This window comes from Schistocerca americana, chromosome 2, assembly GCF_021461395.2.
Source record: "Schistocerca americana isolate TAMUIC-IGC-003095 chromosome 2, iqSchAmer2.1, whole genome shotgun sequence".
Taxonomy (NCBI): domain Eukaryota; kingdom Metazoa; phylum Arthropoda; class Insecta; order Orthoptera; family Acrididae; genus Schistocerca; species Schistocerca americana.
Genome location: NC_060120.1, coordinates 860854585 through 860877084, shown reverse-complemented (window position 1 = coordinate 860877084; position 22500 = coordinate 860854585). Strand labels below are relative to the sequence as shown.

The window sequence follows — 22500 nt, the reverse complement described above, 5'->3', positions numbered from 1 at the left end:
TACTTGGAGCTGAGGTATAAAATGTCATTCATAGAATGAGATGTTCCACATCCTTGACATACATTGGTCAACAAAAGATGTTCGTGGGTTATGGTAGTTAGTAAGTAGGAAGCACCCCACTTTTGGGAGGTTTTTTGATTGATTTGTGCAGATTGGGATTGTACTGATTGTGTGCTGCCGACGTTCGCTGCAGACTGTGCTGCTGACGTTGTCCGCTGCGGACTGGCAGTTCTACTTGCTGGGTGGAGTTCTTTGACCTGTGGGGTTGTGAGGGGAGGTATGGAGTGCACATGATCTCCATGACACCAAAGAAATCATCACAGCATTGATGTTCATGTTTTATTGTACTGTTGTTCCGAGTCTCATTTGAGATGGGCATATGAGAACATCTAGCTGGGCTGTAACACATGTGTAGTTCATTCATTAAGAGAAGTTGGAGTTGTACATTATAGGGAATACATTGATTTCAACTCCTCTGAGTGTGTTTTCAAATGGAGCAAGAAAAGTCTCTTTCCATATCTTTGACATAACAGATCGAACTCCACAGGGGGGAAGGTGTGTTACATTTCAAGGATACTGAATAACAGGACCCCTGCAGCATTGGTATTGTGTGGTGACTGCTGGAAAAAGTAAGAGAAGCAAGAAAACTAGCAAGATATGGAAGTTACTGCTGGACTGTTTCAGTGTCCTATTCCAAACACCACCGTTAGGGATATAAAGACCAAAGACATTCCAGAGTCACTGTGACCAGAAACACTTTGGATTAGTGTACATCATATTTCTGTCCTGCCACGCACATTTAGGTCTTATGTGTTTTCTCTAAATTAATGCAGCTGAACACCAGGATGGTTCCTTTTGAAAGACCACAGCTGATTTCCTTCTTCATCTTTGCGTAATTCAAGCCTGTATTGATCTTATCATCAGTGACACATTAAGTTCCAATGTTCCTTTCTCCATATGATGCTAAGTCCATCTCATTATTAAAACAGAATAAATGTAAAACTGTTTGCTGTTATGCAGCGAGAGAATCAGTAGTTGACTGAACACACATTTCTGTAATTTTGTGCACTTAGAAAGCACTTGGAAACAATGTGACCCTCTTATAAATGAATATATTGACCTCTCTAGTTAAAAATGAAAAAATATTCCACCCGTAAGTCACACTAGATGATTAGGAATATAATACTTATTGATCATCATACTATGGGGCTGCTTACATTATTTCTTTTAAATTTTTAATACCTTTATCAGTATGTGGACTGCAATCTGAGGGGGCTTTCTCTGAACTGAACATACACAGTGCAGGCATCTAGTCCAGTTGATATGGGCTTTTAGTGTAAGGCATGTGTCTAAGTCTGTATTGTTATCCTGGACATATGTTTAACCCATCACAAATATCCGTTTAATTTATGTAACTTTAGATTTACATTTGTTTGAAATTGAAGTTGTTGTTTGAAAAGTCTCTGCTGTCATCTGTAGTACTTTGCTGTTATGCAGCGAGAGAATCAGTAGTTGACTGAACACACATTTCTGTAATTTTGTGCACTTAGAAAGCACTTGGAAACAATGTGACCCTCTTATAAATGAATATATTGACCTCTCTAGTTAAAAATGAAAAAATATTCCACCCGTAAGTCACACTAGATGATTAGGAATATAATACTTATTGATCATCATACTATGGGGCTGCTTACATTATTTCTTTTAAATTTTTAATACCTTTATCAGTATGTGGACTGCAATCTGAGGGGGCTTTCTCTGAACTGAACATACACAGTGCAGGCATCTAGTCCAGTTGATATGGGCTTTTAGTGTAAGGCATGTGTCTAAGTCTGTATTGTTATCCTGGACATATGTTTAACCCATCACAAATATCCGTTTAATTTATGTAACTTTAGATTTACATTTGTTTGAAATTGAAGTTGTTGTTTGAAAAGTCTCTGCTGTCATTCCTTATCTGTAGTACTTAGCATAAAAAAAGTGAGATGTGTATTTAAAAAATAATAATTTATCTGTATTACATTTTACAGAAGAGTGTGCGGCATCTGACCTAGGGCAAAGACCAAAATCCAAACGTAGCCTTGATTTCTCCAGTCCACCACTGAAACCTGTTCAGAAAAATGTTTCAACAGAAGTGCCAATTCTTTCGACAGCCCCGACAAATGGCGACATGGTATGTACTCACTAATTTATCATCTGATAGAGGCACCAAAAATTGGTTCATTGAAAATAATTGTTTTGTTAAATTTTTTTGCCTATGTTGGTATTTGATATTATTATTCTGAGGTGCCCAAAACTGTGTATGAATAGTATGCGCCTTTCTCGCATGCCAGTATTGACCTGGAAACCTTGAAGAAATAGTCCAAATTCTCCTTTTCTTTTCTGTAAGTGGTCACGTATGATGATAAATAAAATTATGGTTCTCACCAGGCAGAAAAGACAGTGTATTCAGATTAAGGAGGAACACTCATGACTCCAGTGCTCAGTGACTTTTTTCCCCTTCTTTCTTTCTTCCTTTGCGAAATACAGTCAGAGATGTATGGACAGAAATATAATGTGATCTTCCAGAAACTTGTCCCAATACAGCAAGAGTTGCCTTTATTTTATAATGAAATAAAACCCTGTTTTATAAAAAACTACCAATTGATTAATTTTGCCAACTAGTTACACAAAAATCAGCTAAAAGCATTGGACACTGACACTTGTGTGTTCAGTTGAACTATTTGATACACTTGTATTAGATGGTACACATTTTCTGCTCAGTATCATTTTGCAATAATTTGTTCTTTTTAATACTTTGTCCCACCAAATCTATGAGTCCTTAAATGTTTGGAGACATAGAACTGTGCAGAAACTATGATGATATTGCAGTTCACTTACGATTACTTTTTATTATTATTTCTTTCCTTTCTCAGACGTTGTGTCTGGTTAAAAATGGAAAGTGATGTGGACTTTGATCAAGCGTGACTTCCTTTTAACTGTACGGTATATGTTACATTGCATTTAGGAACTTTCGGGTAATTGAACATGTATCAATAATTACAGATTTCTGTAGTTGTATATATACGTTTGGATGTAATTGTATTGTGTTGATATACTGGTGGATGTTGTGTGGTATGATTCCTGTAGTTGACAGTATAATTGGTATAATGTCAGCTTTATCCTGATGCCACATGTTCTTTACTTCCTCAGCCAATTGGATGTATTTTTCAATTTTTTTCTCCTGTTTTCTTCTGTATATTTGTTGTATTGGGTATGGATATTTCGATTAGTTGTGTTAATTTCTTCTTTTTATTGGTGAGTATGATGTCAGGTTTGTTATGTGGTGTTGTTTTATCTGTTATAATGGTTCTGTTCCAGTATAATTTGTATTTATCACTCTCCAGTACATTTTGTGGTGCACACTTGTATGTGGGAACGTGTTGTTTTATTAGTTTATGTTGTATGGCAAGTTGTTAATGTATTATTTTTGCTACATTGTCATGTCTTCTGGGGTATTCTGTATTTGCTAGTACTGTACATCCGCTTGTGATGTGATCTACTGTTTCTATTTGTTGTTTGCAAAGTCTGCATTTATCTGTTGTGGTATTGGTATCTTTAATAATATGCTTGCTGTAATACCTTGTGCTTATTGTTTGATCCTGTATTTCAATCATGAATCCTTCCGTCTCACTGTATATATTGCCTTTTGTTAGCCTTGTGTTGGATGCGTCTTGATCGATGTGTGGCTGTGTTAGATGATACGGGTGCTTGCCATGTTAGTGTTTTCTTTTTCCAATTTACTTTCTTCGTATCTGTTGATGTTATGTGATCTAAAGGGTTGTAGAAGTGGTTTGAAATTGCAATGGGGTAGCCGATGTATTTATATGAGTGATTGCTTTGTGTATTTTGCTAGTTTCTGCTTTTTCTATATAGAATTTTCTTAAATTGTCTACCTGTCCATAATGTAGGTGCTGGCAGGTTGATAGACACACAAACAAACACAAACATACACACAAAATTCGAGCTTTCGCAACCTAAGGTTGCTTCATCAGGAAAGAGGGAAGGAGAGGGAAAGACGAAAGGATGTGGGTTTTAAGGGAGAGGGTAAGGAGTCATTCCAATCCCGGGAGCAGAAAGACTCACCTTAGGGGGAAAAAAGGACAGGTATGCACTTGCGCGCACACACACACATATCCATCCGCACATACACAGACACAAGCAGACATTTGGCACGAACACACTCAACATCAGTGAGTCTGCATGGCATTGCCTCATCTCACTGAGATGATGGAACAGATCCAGCACAGCATAGAGTTCATGCTATCTGTTCTTGGCTATGCTGCATGCAGTTACAACACAGCAAGAACCTCATTTTTCAAATCACATTTCTATTAAATATACTGGCGGGACTAGGTTTTGCTAGATCACTTTTGTCTTGAACTGGATGAGGAATTGCTTGTCAACTGCCAAAGCAATCACTTTACAAATGTCTGCTTGTGTCTGTGTATGTGCGGATGGATATGTGTGTGTGTGCGAGTGTATACCTGTCCTTTTTTCCCCCCTAAGGTAAGTCTTTCTGCTCCCGGGATTGGAATGACTCCTTACCCTCTCCCTTAAAACCCACATCCTTTCGTCTTTCCCTCCCCTTCCCTCTTTCCTGATGAAGTAACCTTAGGTTGCGATAGCTCAAATTTTGTGTGTGTGTTTGTGTTTGTTTGTGTGTCTATCAACCTGCCAGCGCTTTCGTTTGGTAAGTCACATCATCTTTGTTTTTAGATATATTTTTCCCACGTGGAATGTTTCCCTCTATTATGTCCATAATTTAGGTTTTTTATGTCGATAAATCCCCTTCCTCCTTCCTTTCTGCTGAATGTGAATCTTTCTGTTGCTGAATTTATGTGATGTATTCTATATTTGTGGCCTTGTGACTGTATTATTATTATTATTATTATTATTATTCTGTGACTACATAGACAAGGTGGAGAAAAAACGCCACACTTGGCAGTTGGCAAGCGATTCCTCATCCAGTTCAAGACAAAAGTGATCTAGCAAAACCTAGTCCCGCCAGTATATTTAATAGAAATGTGATTTGAAAAATGAGGTTCTTGCTGTGTTGTAACTGCATGCAGCATAGTCAAGAACAGATAGCATGAACTCTATGCTGTGCTGGATCTGTCCCATCATCTCAGTGAGATGAGGCAATGCCATGCAGACTCACTGATGCTTGAGTGTGTTCGTGCCAAATTTTTTTTCCTTTCAATTAAAGTATCAAATTATATCCAATTTACATGTCCACAATGGAGTATCTTGTGTATTTCTCTCTGTTACTGTCACCTTTATTTAAACATTAAGACGTCACATGGACTTCTTACAGATGTAAACGACCAATTGGTTTTGTCCATGACACAAATAAAGCCATTAGAAAATAGTAATGGATACAGTAACATCGTCTGTTTCTAATGAGGTACAAGAAAAGCACAGGCAGGGTACACTAGATTGCACATTACGCTATGCACAATAATTCCATTCTATACATTTGATGTTCAGGATTATCGTCACAGAACCGGTACATCCACAAGCAAGCAACTTTCAGTGATGTTCAGAGCGACAACCTTGCATTTGCAAACATTTCGCCAGTTACAGGATCATACTTAACTGGACACTAAGCAATACACTTACGTCCACCATTGCCGAAGTGGCACTCATGTGTGATATTAGATTGTGTACATCCATGGGTGGAGCTCTATAAATTAGTTCCTTTAACCCACAAGTAAAAATCTAGTGGATTAAGGCCCTGGGAACATGAAGGCCAGAAGATAGGACCTCCATGACCAGTTCAAAACCTAGAGATGCACCATTTAAATAGTTACACATATTCATGCGCTACCATGGTGAAATTGTTGCCATTGTCGAACTCAAGTAGAATGTTTTCTAATACATGAGGCAAGATCTTGCAAAGATATTTATGATACAGAGATGCATCAACTTTTCCTGCAATAGATAAGGGCACAAAAGCATTCCTCCCATAATTCCAGCCCACAGGTTTATGCCAAATCATGCGTGAAAGCCACATTCGTGGGTAACATGTGGACTGTGTTCCGACCAATAATGCCTGTTGTGGAGGTTCAAAACACCTTCACGAGTGAAGCTAAATTTGTCAGTCCGTATTACATTATTTCTGAAATGTTCATTACCTTCTATGTGGTTCAAAAGCCATTTACAAAATTGTACTCACTGAATGTGGTCTACTGGCTGTTGGTTTTGGGTTAAGTGTAATGATATGGTTGCAGTTCTTCATGGTGTGACACTTCAACAGCCACTGTTTGAGGTATCTGGAACTGCTTTGCAACACCATGGGAACTTCACTGAAGTGAAGTGACTGGTGAACTGTTTCAAGAATCACACCACAGTTTGTGGAGTATGTGTAGACCTTGGACAACATCTGTCCATTATTTGTAGATAAAGATTACTTATTTCCCTTAGGTGTTGCTTGAGGCAATGAAAAACATTCTTTTCAGGATAACGCCTTTGCACGTATCGTGCAGCATACAAACCAGTACCAGCAGCAGCAACAGCTTGGCTATCAGGTGCACCCAGCACCAAAAGCATATTGACATATTCATCATTTGTGTACTTCATTGGGAAGCCGCACTACATGAGCTTGATAGGACCAGCTATGATTGGGGACTGCATGGATAGTAGACACATGCATGCATGCTTATAAATGATGATAACTAGGGAACAGAAGTCTAAAAAATAAAAATTAAAATTAAAAAAGGAACCTGGTGAGAATTCATACTATGGCTTCATGGTGGGTGTAGGTTTGATGTCTCAGCAGTCTATTCACTGAGCTACTACTTCTAGTATGGTAGTGTGGTATGATACATGTTCCTCTGTACATACCAACATGTTACACAATGTGATAGCATTGCCAGCTCCTTGTTGTTATTCATTTTTTTTCAAAATGCACCTGATCCGATTTTGTTAGATGAGCTTTTGTCTTGAATCTGGATGAGGGATCGCATGCTGACCTCCAAGTATGGCATTTTTCTTCACCCGTATATTGTGCCGCTTGATGGATCAATGGGTAAGTGCCAGAGCACCAATTCAAAGGATTGGTGCTTGATCTGAAAAGAACTCCATGTCATATTATTATGAAATTTGAAAATAAAACTTGGAAGTGCAAACGTGGCTTAAAAAACGAAGTAGACATGGAAAAAGTACCTCAGTCTAAATGCCATTAAAATGTATAAGATTTCTAGAAAGTTGTATTTATTATTGTATTTATTTAGTAAATTATGTCTGCTCAACCTTAGTGTAAGCTTGTGACAAATGTAACATCAGATATATCATAAGTATTTATTAACTGTGTTAGTCTATATGTAGTCTTACAATTGTTAAATGACCCTTAGATTGTTATCTGTAGCGAGTGAAATGAGATGTAAGGGTGGCAGTAGATTTGTCCAATTAATTTCTTTTTTCTGGCCCTCACCCATAGTACGAGGGTAATCCCAAAAGTAAGGCCTCCTATTTTTTTGTAAGTACATAGACCTGTTTATTTCTACAATGGTTTACATCAGTTTACAGCTTGAACATTTACCTATTTTTTGACATAATCACAATTTCTGTTGAAGCATTTTTGTAGACACTGTGGCAGCTTTTGTATGCCCATGTCATACCAGCTTGCTGCCATGCTTCTTTCACTTTGTTGTCGGAGCTGTATCACTTTTTGGCCAAATGTTCTTTTAACCTAGGGAACAGGTGATAGTCACGGGGCGCCAAGTCAGGACTATAGGGTGGGTGGGTGATTATGTTCCACTGAAACTGTTGCAGGAGAGCAACAGTTTGCTGAGCAAAGTGTGGGCGACCGTTTTCATGGGGAACGTGTATGCTCTTGCTCAACATTCTTCTTCTCCGGTTCTGAATTGCCCGTTTGATTTCAGAGTCTCACAGTACCTGCCAGCGTTAATTGAGGTACCAGCAATTCAGCTCTCATGACGAGGTGAAAGATGAGGTTCATAACTTTCTGAACAGCATGGCGGCGAGCTGGTATGACACGGGCATACAAAAACTGCCACAGTGCCTACAAAAATGCATCAACAGAAATGGTGATTATGTCGAAAAATAGCTAAATGTTCAAGCTGTAAATTGACGTAAACCATTATAGAAATAAAGAGGTCTATGTACTTATAAAAAATAGGAGACCTTACTTTTGGGATTACCCTCGTACATCAGGAACAGCTTGGTGGAAGTGTCCAGTTGCTTCTCATACAAAACCATAGACATCCAGCATTGCTGACAGCAGAAAAAGTGGTGGGGCCGCATGTGGCGTCACTCGAATGCTGCTGCCAGCGATGTATCTGGCTGCGATCATGAGGACAGCATGGCGGCACAGTTGATGATGGCTGTGAACCTACTCCAGCGAATGGGCATCTCCCTTGTAACTCAGGACATGCTGCCCTGTCTTGTGGTCAAACAACTGAGTTCTGACTCCATTCTGGGATGTTGCTCCAGGTGTCACAGGCTAATGGTGTAGACTGAGATACAGAGATGTGAATCATTTAGCATACGAATGGCTGAGTACTTATAAGTTCCAGATAGTGTTCGTTTAGGGCTTGAGGCATGTACTCTAAAGACTTCCATGGTAGCAAGTGAGGAAAAGCTTCTGTCCTTCTGCTAGCATATTGCGGCGTCGGCTGTTGGTATAGGGTGCCCAGCTAGCTCCACTTTGCAATGCCAGTCAGCTGTGTTTTGCTTTGCAATGCATAACACTCTCGCACACCTGCAGCTGCCTCTTTTCCCTCTCTGGTGTATTTTTTGACTGTATATGATTGATAAACTGCACTGCCCTCCTTTTCATCAAGACCTGGTTCCTCGGGTCAACAAAACTCGAGTACCGTTCACACTAAAGTTCCTGGCTGCTGGACCTTCTGGCCCTGTTTCACCCCATGAGAATTATTCTAACAGTTGGTTCCCTTAACCGCATGACTTAATCTTACACACTTCCACAGGACCCCTTCCCAGCTTCTTAACTCAAAACACCATGGAATGTATTTCATGACTAGTCTTCTTGCACAATCACTTCTAACTCTCGGTTCCCAAATTACAAGCTAAAATGAATCAATTATTCTTAATATTATCCCCTTGTGCATTCAGCTTTCTTCTGCTGCTTTTATGCTTGGGTTATCCAATCCACTGGAATCTGAACAACAGCTGGGGCTGAGCTCAGCCTTGCGCTTCGTCTTCTATGTACCAAAACAACAAGTGATGCTACAGTGGCTAGTATGCCTATAGTCAATGTTGTCTATTCCCAGTACTGATTTTCCTGATTTGAATTTACATGTTGCAATAAGGTTTTCAGGGAGACCAATCCCTTCTGCTGGTTCAGAAGTGTGTTTTTAGACTGCTTTGATTCTGCCCATAGAGTTTGATTTAAGCTGGTTAGATCTGCAGTAAGTAGCACTTCCTTAGGCTTCTCTGGCCGATATAAATGAGGCTGCAAAATATACAGGTGAGTTATTACTGAAATTGCAGCGGACAGATGGAAAGTAGACCTGATTATCTCACACATTCTTCCATTTAATAACAAACCACTCCCATTTAATTCTAGCCTATTTGCTAATGTAAGCTTCCCCTGCTCGAAACAACTAGCCTCTATTACCATCTTGTCAAAGCTAGAGTACAACCGATGCAACTTGATTTTCTGAAAGTACAATTATGGCTCAATCACTTCCCAATTGCATTCTATTACCTCTTTTTGTCCCATTAGCAATTTCACTGCACAGGAATCTTTCCCCTCTCTTATTACCGTATTCGGACAGTCTGTGATTTCCCCTCAGTGGCATTTTTGTAACATTGTTTCCTCTTTTTGTACATACCTCCCTTGCCCTTTGCAATTAATAGCAGTTGCAGTGTTTTTACTCTTACAAACTTCTTCTGTATACCCCACTTGACAGGATACGCATGAACTATGTAGCCCTCATAATGTACTTGTTCCCCAGCTACAGGTATAGAAATGTAAATGTAAACTTTTGTTCCATCATTCTCACTGATACTATGGCTACCTTGAGATAAAAGGGTAAGATTTTGTGCTTTTGTTTTAAAACCAACCTCAAAAACATAGTAATTCCTTCTATACTTTCCTTAGGCTCTCTAACTACTGCTCTGGCGACAACAAGTTTACCCCTAGCTGATCTCTTACAGCCTGCTACATAGCCTCTTGCAGCTCTGTTACTCTCCCTTGTGCTTCCTAAACATTATCTTCTACAGACTGCAACCATTGTGTCATTACTATTTCCATATCTATGACTTCATAGTTCCCTGATATTCTGATTAACGGCCTCTTCTGTGGCTGTGTCATATCACAATACTTCTCCACTCAGTTGTTATAGTAGTTGTGTGTTATTCAATGTGTCCTTCTCTAAACCTCAACTATGGGCAAGAATACCTATTACTTTCCTCCACCTTAATTCACTACTGCTCTGCAGCTGCTTATACTAATTACACCAAATCTATATCTAACCTAAAAAAATATTACATGACTATCTCCTAGGCCTTAATCCATACTGGTTCCTTGTTACTGTTTCATTCACAACCTCTTGTTTATCTCCCAATAACTTTCTCCTCACTTTCCCTTTCCGGCCTGCATCTCCTATTCCCGGAGTAACTTCCGGACTCCCTTGAAAATGTTTCAGCTGTCCTACGTGCATAATTATTGTTCTCATCGGCAATTGAATCTTGACATTTACTGACGATGTAGCCGCTACCACTTGGTATAGCTGCCGATACTTTGCAAGAAACTTCTTTGTCTTTCCCTTTGGTGTATACAAAGTTGGTCGCATCATTCAATGACCAACCTGATACTGTGGCATTCTTGTCATATGGCTACTGCTTCTTCCTGTTTCTCCAGTGCTTGTGTATTTTCTCTGCGTACACTCTTCCATAGTTCCCTAATCATGCTGGCAAATTCCTTAACATGCTCTTCAGTTTTCCCTTTCTTTGCTTTCTACATGTCGAATGGTGACAGCATCTTACAAATATATACTACTTCATATGGTGATAATACTGTATTCATATGCTGCTTTGAGTTCTAGGCAGGTATGATGTACTTCAAATAGACATCCCAATTGGTGTGATGTGAGGCAGCATAGGATCCAAGCATCTACCCGATTGTCGTATGCACTCCTTCAGTTCTTCCATTGGCTTGTCCCCAACTTCTCCACATTCAGTAACTTACAAAATTCCTTGAACAGATATGACATGAAGTTGGTTCCCTGGTCTGTTGTTATTGTTTCAGACACTCCAGACTTCAATATCCAGTTATTCACAAGTGCTTATGCCACTGTTTCTTCCTGCTGTTTTGGCATTGTGACCATTTTTACATATCATGAAAAATGATTTATGATTGTGAGTACATGCTTATTCCCTACAGGTGTTTTATTGAATGGGCGTAAAACATTGAACCCCAGAAATTCCAGTGGTACCAATGCTTCAGATAACCTCTCCAATGGTACTCTTGTTTGACACAGATCTGCTCTTTGTATGCATTGTACGCAGTTCCGCACATACTGGTATATGTCTGTCTGCCGCCAATACCTTTCTGCTACTCTTGTGTTGGTAGATCTGTGACCTCCATGACCTGCTAATATGTGATCATGAACTTCTTGTAGCACTCTACTTTTTAACTTCGCTGGTACCACTACTTGCATTCCCAACTTGGTTTCTCTGCACAGCAACCCATCCTGCACACAAAACTGTGACTGTTTACAATACTGCTTACATTCATCATCTGCTCCTTGTGGAGCTTTCCATTCCTTTTGCTCATTACCCACAATATGTAATACTCCTACTTTTCTACTTAAATTATCCACACTTCTGTGCTTCTTCCCTGGTTTATGTGTGGCTTTGAAATCAAATTCACTTAGTTTTACTGCCCATCATATCAACCTACTGGAAGGATCCTTTAACCCCATCAGCCATTTTAATGCTGCATGATCTGTTTTTACTCTAAACTTTTTACCATGTAGGTAACATCTTAAATATGTGATTCCATAAAGAAGGCTTAACATCTTTTTTCCCATTGAGGAATTTCTTTCTGCCTTGATGTGTAAGTACCAGATGTTTTGCGCCTTCTACCTCTTGTGACAGCACACAGCCAAGTGCATGGTCTGATGCATCACATGATAAAACAAATCCTGTATTAAAATCTGGAAATACAAATGTATGACTCAATGTTAAAGCTCTTTTTAGCTCCTCAAAAACCTGCTGGCACTGTTCTGACCACACAAATGTATTACCCTTTCTTAACGATTATGTCAATGGTCTGGCAATATCTGCAAATCCTTTTACGAACCGGCAGTAACAGTTCTCTAGTCACAAGAACTATTGCAATTCGATTACAGATTCTGGTACAGGAAATTCACATACAGCTCTAATTAATTTTGGGTCTGCCTTAACCCCATCTTTACTTATGATGTGACCTAGGTATACTACCTCTTCCATCACAAAATTACACTTTTCTGTACTCAGTGATAATTTCGCTGCTTTTAACCTTAGGAATATTTCCCTTAACCGCTGTATATGCTGTTCCATATTGCTCCCATTGGCAAATATATCTTTGAGATACACTTAGCATTGGTGTCGTTCCAAGCCTGTGAGCACTCCATCCAACAATGTGTGAAACATTGCAGGTGCATTTTTTGATCGGAATGGCATTCTTATGAATTGGTAGTGTCTCCAGGGTGCCGAAAATGGTTTGTTGTGTCGTTCCTGCCATGCAACCTCTGTCTGGTGATAACCATACTCCAAATCCATTGTTTGACAATATTTGCATTGTTTTAAATGATCCATGGTTTCTGTGATGTTTGGAAAAGGGTAGGCATCCGTTATGGTTTACACATCAGAACAAAACCTGCTATTCCTGTCTCTCCTAACCCCCCCCCCCCCCCCCCCCTCCCTCCCTTCCTTCCCCTTGTGGAATATTACAAATATTACTTTCTTCAATAATTTCATCTTTCAGGTGTTGATCGACAAATTCCTCCAAAATTTGGTGCAAGTGTCTTGGTATTCTGTATGGTCTCCTTTTAATTAATGATTTATTTCCCATTGGTATGTGGGTATGTAGTGCTGTGTAATATGCATAGCTGGTAATGGCCCTTTTGGAAAAAAATAAACCCTTAAATTCCAAAGGTAATTTTTCCATCTGTTCCCTATCGTTTCCCTCTAACTGCTTCACTTTTTCTCGTAATGCAGTTTCAGTGGCATCCAGCCATTGTCTGTGGCTGACACCCCTCATGTGCCACTCTGTGTTGCCGAAGATCGATTGTGGTAAAATGCTGATATAAGGAATCTAATCCCAGACTCATTTCATAGTCTTCACTCATGTGTGGCACAGTCTCTACACATTGTTTACATTGCACTGTATTCAGACAAAAATCTACGTCCACCAATCCTAATGATGTGACATCTTTATCCCCCTCTCCATGCTGTTTGTACTGTGGTGGGTCCCGTTGCTTATGTTTCACCAGACAGCTACTGGTGACCGATACATGTGCCGCTTTGTCCAGTAATATCTTGCAACCTTTTTTTTCCTTCTATTCCTCTCTCACAATCCACCTCTGCATACAATTTCATAGCATCCAACCTTACTGGGAAGGACCTTAGGTGGATCTGGCATTCCCATTGGTGTTAAATACCTTATTCCTCCCTGGTCCTGTACTAATAAAACTATTATTTCCTCTTATAGTATTTCCTCTTATTTTATTCACTTGACTCTGAGGCTGGTGACAATGCCTCCTTACCTGCCCCATTCATCCACAATGGAAACATTTTATATTAGCTGTAAAAACTGTTTGTTTACCCCGCATTCCAGTTGACAAATCAATCTCCTCAGACTCTGTAGCTAACCACATTGCTGTGTGTAAATCCGTCGGATCACCTGTTCGCACATGTCTTGAAATTTCTGCATATAACCCCCTTAAAAAGGTATCGAGTGCTCTCTGCTTAGCTCCTTGCAAAATAATTTTATTGACTGCAGCATCCTGTCCTAATTCATAGGTTCATCCATGAATTTTCTTTATCCTATCTGCAAATTGTTCCACGGTTTCTGTATTTTTGTTAATTATTTCCCTATAGTGTCTGGTACTATTTTGTTTCGTGTATCTCTGAATTAACCATTCTTTAAATTTTTGACTTGTTGTGGCTCCCTTAAGAGCTTCTGTGTACCCCACATTAGTTTCCCCTTCTCATGTTAGTCTCAGTTTTGTGATGCTCAATAATTCCTTATCAGACCAACCTTCCATCTGAGCCAGATTTTCAAGGTCTCCCACAAAGGCCTGCACATTAAACTTGCGACTAACAAATCTACACCCTGTTGTGATGATCATGATTCTACCAACTCTCACAGAAGTGTATCATCCGTTGTTAATTGTGCTACCTTTTCTAACAATATGAACACTGCTTCTGGCTCTGACACACCTTATGTCTCTGGTACTATCAAAGTTTTGTCCTTGACAGCATTCATTTTGGGAACTAGCATACACAAGACAAGAAAACAAAATACATTAACTTAATTCTTATGTCTAATGATGAGCCAGCTCGACTCCCGGCATTGCCCCAAATGATTACATGTATAACATTTTACTGGGGCTGATTTCGTACATGGCACTGAGTGACTCTCAAGGTTACACTGTGCACATCCAAGTGGTAACCAATTGTGACTTTCATTACCTCTGAAACTAGACAAATCCATTGGTTCTCTATTTGCAACCATAGGCTGTAGGTTCAGACGTTGCTGTAAGAAGACAATAACAGTTTTCTAGCACCAGCGTTAAATGATCCTTAGATTATCACCAGTGAAGAGTGAAATGAGATGTCAGGATGGCATTAGATTTGATCAGTTAATTTCATTACTCTGATCCTTGTCCGTACTACATCAGGAACAGATCGGTGGAGGCGTCCAATTGCCTCTCATGCAAAACAATAGACATCCGGGATTGGTGACAATTCAAAGAGCGGGGTTGTACATGACATCACTCAAATGCCACTACCAGGGACATCTCTGCAACTATGATAACAGTGCAGCGGTGCAGCTGGCAATGGCCATGAACCTCCTCCAGGAAGCAGGCAGCTCCCTTATGACTTACAACAGGCTGCCTGTCCCATGGTCAAACAGCGGACTCCATACTGCAGTCTGGGATGTCACGCCGGGTGTCACAGGCTCATGGTGTAGGCTGTGACACTGAGATGAGAATCATTTAGTACATAAATGGCCGAATACGTACACACTTCAGACTGTGTTTGTTTAGGGCTTAAGGCACATACTCTAAACACTTCCATGGCAGCAAGAAAGGAAAGGCTTGCATCCTTCTGATAGCTTACTGCAGCATCAGCAGTTGCTGTGCTGTGCCCAGCTAGCTCCACTACGCAAGACTAGTCAGCTGTGTTTTGCTTTGCAACACACAACGCTCATGCCCACCTGCGGCTGGCAACACTAGTCAACTATGTTTTGCTTTGCAACACACAACACTCGTGCCCACCTGCAGCTGGCTCTGTTGCATCTGACTTCCACGTAGTTTTTGGCCGAATACAGTTGATACACTACACAGTTGACAAATCTTCCATCTCACAATTTTTGATTGTATGAGACGTGTAATGCAAAAATTTGATTGTATAACAGGCAGGTAATAGTCTTTCACTGATCAGGTGATTCTAGACAGCATCAAGTATAATGTGAAACATGGAAAAGTGTGTTTATCGTACAAAAGAAAACTGTAAATCTAGTACCTTCTGCCGCGGAAGTCGAACACGCGCCAGAACAAATGGACGTGGTCAACCCATAGGGGGCTCTGCCTCCGTGGCGGCTATTCTGCGCAGCGGCTCTCGCGCAGCGAGGGCGCCACAGCTACACCACGTGCAGACAGCGGCCAATAGCCGCTCCCTCCGGTTTCGTATATAGGGACCCGCTCTGCCCTAGTCCAGTCAGTCTGGTACTCGCTCTGGATTTAGTTTCTATCTCGGCGGTACTGCGTTCTGGTTGTTGCTCGTTGTTGACATTTGCCTGGCTCTGGTTCTGAGTGGATTTACCATTGGTGTTTGGTGTTGTGGTTTCCACAAGCCTCTCTTCCTTGTTGTGTCGGTCATAGTCGGTTGTTGTCAGTTGTCGTTGGTCTGTCGCCCGACTCGTCCTGTGTTTACCCGGTGGTGCGTGCTCCACTGCCGGTGGCTTCCCCACCTGGCGGCTCCGATCCACAGCCCAAGGCGTTCCTGCAGTTGGTTTTGGTTACTACAGTAAGTAATCTTGTTTTTCAAGTCCAATGATATGCAAGCTACAGGATTCTCACATGAAAGATAACATCTCCAAAGTGGCCACGACACCAACTTCCATGGAATAGTTACAAAGTTTCCAGAATGAAGTTTTACTTTGCAGTGAAATTCACTGATTCCAATCTTCCTGGCAGATTAAAACTGTTAATTACAAAGCAGGTTTTAAGAAGCCGCTATTCTAATCAGCCTTGAAGATCAAATCAGTATCAGTCGTACATATTCCATATGTGAGAGAATGGGGAAATATTGTTTAAGAATTTGAGTGAGGATCATGTGAAAACTGTGGCATGTGAAGAATAAATTATCCAAGGTGTGTGGAGTATGGACACACAAGATGAAAATGGAATCAATGTGGTGTAGAAATTGAATTGTTACAAGATGCAAACATATCTAGAACAAATTTTTATCAATTTATGTTATTACCACTGTACTTAAAAAGCTTGCATTACTTAATGAGAGCTGTTGCATATGACAAAGAAATTGCATAACAATGAATAATACAACTTAAAAATTAATGTATGAGAGTATATGAACAAAATTGTGACTAAATGGTGAGCCAGATAAGTTTATTTTGATGCTTAAGTTAGCGCACCTCGTAGGATAATATATTCCATGTGCATCATACTTCACATATGAAATATTACTAAATTTTAAGTAAAAGTAGTTTTATTTTTCTAGCAGGAAAGTCGGACTCTGCCAATGGAAGTTGAGGCTCAGCATTTTGAGGGACCTGACCGGAAAAGGAAAGTGGAAGAGCTCTTTGGTGATATTGATGACATTGAGGATGATGATTTGTGCAGCACTTTGAATCGTAGTTACATGTTTTTTATAGTATACTTACCTTTTCACTTACATCTTTTAAAATGTATTTTGGAACTGATTTGTGCGTTTTTGTTTCTCAATTTTCAGTTAAGAAAACTAAGCAGACTGAATTAAGTAATTCTGAGGAAATGATTATAGAAAAGATAACAGCTGGTAGACAAAAAGCCCAAAATGAACGTAAGACTTGCAAAATTTTGGGTAGCACTCAGAAAAGTTTATGGTGAGTATTTCAGTGCTGGATGATACTGAAATGCTGAATATTTGTTTCACATCATAATTTCTTTTGCATTTTGGTGATTATTGTTTTGTATAAATGCGGACGGTTTGTTCTAGTTCAGATGAAGTGAAACAGCCTTCAATATCAAGAAGTGTTCCAAGATGGGCATTTATAACTGTAACTACAAGTGATTCAGATCGTTTCTATATTCGACTGAAGTCTGAAGATGCTTATAGTAAGGAGGTAAGCATTAAAGTGAAGTCCAACAATTACCATATCTGATTAGTTTGTTTGTCGTACTAAATGCTGATTGGAAAAAGAGCAAATGGTTCACGAGACACTCATTATTTTACAAATACATCATTAGTAAATACTACATGTGGTATATTATTATTTATTGAATGTGGAAAGTCTCTGGAACTTTTAGTACAATGCATATAGCTCTTGTTCTTTCATTATCATTAATTTTGACATGTAAATGATAAATGAGCAATGGTATATAAACAGTATTATCGAAGTCTAACTTAGAAAGCAACAGCTCTTTGAAATTAGCTGTTTTCTTGCAAATTTAATATGTTTATTTTAGCCTATGCAAGCACAAACAGAATGTATCAGTTTAGGAATAGTTAACTGTTAATATTTGGAGAAAATTTGTTTCCTACCACAGATTTTACCTAAACCCATTTTCATTCATGATGGGATCTTTTTAAAACAATGAATGAACTAATCAGTGCAGTAGAATAGTTTCTGCATGTTTACGGTCTGCTTGATGAAGAATATCCTGCCCCTTCCACTCTCCCCCCTACTTTGCCATTATTAATCCATCCCTCTTCCTCTCCCTGGTTCCCAATCCTTCCTTTCAATTCACTCACCTTTCTTAAACTAAAACAACCACTCTTTCTGCACATCTCATTATAATGTTTTAATGCCAGACCTGATATTGTTGAAGAAACAACTACTGTAGTACACCAGTATTTGTGGTTCACATATATTCATTGTGTGCCAATGCCTCTATGAACATTTAAATTCAGTTGATTCCTCAATGGGTAATTGTTCTGTTTCTGACATAGAATAATTTGTTGATTTGCTGTACAAATATTGAGGTCTAATATGATTCACATCCTTTACAGATAGAGAGCATTGGTTGCAAAGGGCGAACTATAGGACTTCTCTCTGTGTCATTTGAGACAGTTAGGGAGCAGGCACGTCTTTATGTAAGTAATAAGTAAGCATGTTGTAAAATGATGCTGTAATTTCACATTAGTTTCCTATGCAACAATATCACTTCATTTATTGAAATTCAGTTAGCTGGTGTAGAAGTATTGTTATGAAATTCTTCTTGAAAGATAATACCAAATCAGTAATGCTATTAGATGCATTAAATCACTTCAAGACAATAATAGAATGGTGTAGCAATTAAAGCACTGTTTATTGCCTATTGTTTAGGATGCTAGACTGAATGACATAGAGATTTAAAATACTATTATTTTAGGTTAATACATATTAGAATGCACTTGTATAATAAGAGTAAGATTTACTCTATCATCTATTTGATGCTTGTTATGTTGCCTTAGTACTGGTTTAACCTTCTTCACTCAGTCCTGTCACAGATGTTATGGTTTGTATCAGAATGGTTGTAGTAAGAGGGTACTTGCACACCTAATTACCAGAAGCAACCAGTCCGATCAAAGTAGTACTCGTCATAGCAATGTCCAACTTATACCAGTGATTTCGAATATGTTCATTAGTGCAGTGTGGCAAAGCAGGAATGACTAGAATAGAATTACTTAGCTTTAGTCTATAAGAAGGGTAGATACTGTTCACAGAAAAATTAAGTAAACATTTGAAGAAAACAGAAGATGATGTATGAATAGCAAGAGCTCAGATGGCAAGTGTCATGCTCCTACTCATAATGTAGATAAGAATGAAATCGAAGTCGGAGCTCAAAAATATTAATCATTTGCTGTATCCCTATCATAATATTGTGGATCTTGCAAAATGATAAGAGTTGCAGCAGGAAAACAATATGTAAATACTTAGTTACTTACTTGGTTAAATCAGATGTGCTGGAGACTGTTGGTTAGATTTAAATATTGTTTAAGTTTCCTGCAGTAGTTGTGAGATGAATCTTTCGATTTTTGTGTACATTCTCATCTGGTTGCGAGGTTTTAGCTTAGTGAAAAGTCTTGAAACAACTCATTTCCCTTTTTAAAGATCTTCATTTATTCACACAAACAAAGCTGAACTCAACAGCACCCTTACTGTCTGACTCACTCACTTCCTGCATTTGCAGAAGCTATCCCCTTTTAAAATTAATATGATTACAGTGAAGGTTTTTTAATAAATTGTTTCCTTTTTTGATGACAAGAGTTTTCACATATAACATAATTCAACGCTTTTTCATATTTACTTTGGGTTTTCACACTCACCCACAAGAACCAGAATAACAATTAGTGTTTACATTTCTCAAATAAGCAACTTTCAAAATCACTGTCTCTTTATGAAGATCATATGAATTATGTAATGCTCAACACTTCAGTGTCTTTTATATCCATATCACTGATTCACCTGGTCAATTATTTCATCTATAGAATAATAACTGGAAGAATGGAATGGTAGAAACCAATCTGGGGGATATCACTTTGGTTTTCAGATAAATAGCTCAGAAAGTAGGTTGAAGGAAAGCAAATTGACATTTATAACATTTGTGTAGGAGAAAGCCTCTGATAATATTGACTGGAGTACACATTTTGTCATTCCAAAGTGTCAGAGATAAAAGTCTGGAGGGACATATTGTACAGCTATACTATACAGAATTACCTCCTCCATGCAAATCAGAACTGATTCCAAAACATCGATTGAAAACCAACTCACATTCTTCTCACATCCTGAAAGCCATAGACCAAGGAAGTCAAGTGGATGCAGTACTTCTTGACTTCGGAAAAATGTTTTTGGCTCAATACCACACCCATGCTTATTATTGGAAGTATGATCACATGTGGTATCAAATTAAGTTTTTGTTAGGGATGATGCAGCATTTCAGGAATAAATTTCAATATTTGAAATTGTAGTTCATCATCATCATCAGCCAATTCAATCATTAGATGATGTGGCCTCTTCGAGTTGTGGATTCAGGTAGGCTTTCAGAAGTCTTCTCCAAGTGGGACGGTCTTGGGCAGTTCTCTGCCAGGTGTTACCAGCGATCTTCTTGATGTCTTTGTCCCATCTGTCTGGTGGTCTTCCTCTAGGCCTCCGGTGCTCTCTCGGACTCCACTCCAGTACTAGCTTCGTCCATCTGTTGTCTTTTCTTCTTGCAACGTGGCCAGCCCACTGCCATTTCAAGGAACCTACTCTCTCTAAGATGTCATTAACCTTCGTCACAGACCGGATGTCATCTGCCCTTTTCCTGTCCTTTTTTGTATAGCCCAGCATTGATCTCTCCATGGCTCTCTGTGCTGTCCTAAGTTTCCCTTTTCCCTTTTGTGAATGAGTTCAGTGTCCATGTCTCGCAGCCATACGTCATCACAGGAAGAATGCATTGATCAAATACTGCTTTCTTCAGATTTACTGGCATTTTTGATCTGAATACTTTTGAATTCTTCCCAAATGCTTGCCAGCCAAGCTTGATGCGTCGATAGATTTCTGGCCTTATGTCTCCCTTCATATTCATAATCTGGCCAAGGTAGACATATTCACTGACCTCTTCTAGTAGACTGTCCTTGACATTTGTAGTTAATCATTAAATATAAATATAGATAATGAAATCGATGCACATACTGTAAATACATATTAATGTCAACTACTCATGACAAATGAAAATTTGTGTGGGCTGGGACTAGAACCCAGATTTCCGCTTGTCGTGAGTGGTTGCCTTAAACATTTTGTTTATCCAAGTATGCCCACAGTGCTGTCAAAACCTCTATATGTCATGAAGTCACCATCCAAATATCTGCACCTTCATGAAACTAACCACAGGAAGACTGTAGTTATTTTTCTATTGCCATGCATGATTATATCATTAATGGAAACAGTGTCTGTGTTTATGCAGCAACTGCGTTTGTGCCAATACAGTGTCGTCGGACATTTATGGTTGTCTGAAGGACATTGTGTTGTAATAAATGTAGTACTGCATAAACGTAAACATTGTTGCCATTAATTGAAAATATATATAAGGCAAAAAATTAAAACAATTGTCTATGACTGCCCATTGTCTTGATACTAAAAACCTACATAGGAATGATGATTTGTGCAGGTGTGGGTAAATGAACTGATAATCTATGAGAAGATGATGACTCACAGAAGGCAGAAGTGCTGCATCACCAATAGTACACAAACAAAAGATACAGAGCTTTGCTAGCTTTTGGAGTGAACTTTTTTCCAAGCTTGTAGGAGAAATGTGTACACACACATACACATGCAAGCACGCTTTTCTCCCTACATTGTGCTCAGTCAACTGCCAGCACTTTTCTGGCCCACAGTGATTGTACTGGGATGTGCCAGGGCTGCAGAATGAGTTGGGGTGAGGGCTGGAGAGAGTTGGGAGGCAGTGAGGGGGTTGGGGGGAAGCATCTAGTGGCTGGCTCATGAGAGAGAGGGGAGCCACCTGTGGGCTAGCTGGAGATAGAGAGGGCAGCTGGGCACATGATTTCACAGACTAGGGCATGAGATAATAGCACACAACTATCTGACATGAGTGGGGGGGGGGGGGGGGGGGGGGAGGTGGTTACTGGGGCATGGGATGATGAGAACACACACACACACATAGAATTGAGTGGGGGTTGGGGAACAGTGAGTTACCTTAGTTCTAGGCCAGGGAGGTTACAGGAGCCAAGGATATGCTGTAAGGATAGCTTCCATCTGTACAGCTCAGAAAAGCTGGTGGTGCTGGGGAGGATCCAGATGGCACAGATTGTGAAGCAGCCATTGAAATCTCGCATGTTGACTCTGCTGCATCTTGTATCACTAGAAGGTCCACCTTGTTTTTGGCAACAGTTTGGTGGTGGCAATTCATTCTAGTTGACAGCTGGTTGGTTGTCATACCAATGTAAAACACTATGCAGTGGTTGCAGCAAAGCAGGTATATAACAAGGTTGCTTTCACAGGTGGCCCAGCCTCTGATGCCCTTGCCGCAATTGAACACTACTTCTTCCAATGCC

At 39.5% G+C, this 22500-nt stretch overlaps 1 protein-coding gene across 2 annotated transcripts in view; it reads left to right on the top strand.

The window, feature by feature from the left end:
* LOC124594958 (chromosome transmission fidelity protein 18 homolog) overlaps positions 1-22500 on the top strand; it is a 467415-nt gene that overhangs the window by 9098 nt on the left and 435817 nt on the right. The window contains exons 2-6 of one of the 2 annotated variants that reach the window (XM_047133468.1): positions 2031-2173; positions 16987-17116; positions 17215-17347; positions 17461-17587; positions 18475-18558. In XM_047133468.1, the coding sequence (XP_046989424.1) occupies positions 2031-2173; positions 16987-17116; positions 17215-17347; positions 17461-17587; positions 18475-18558 (617 nt within the window). Of the gene's footprint in view, positions 1-2030; positions 2174-16983; positions 17117-17214; positions 17348-17460; positions 17588-18474; positions 18559-22500 lie in introns of both variants that reach the window. The other variant, XM_047133467.1, reaches the window with a different exon arrangement.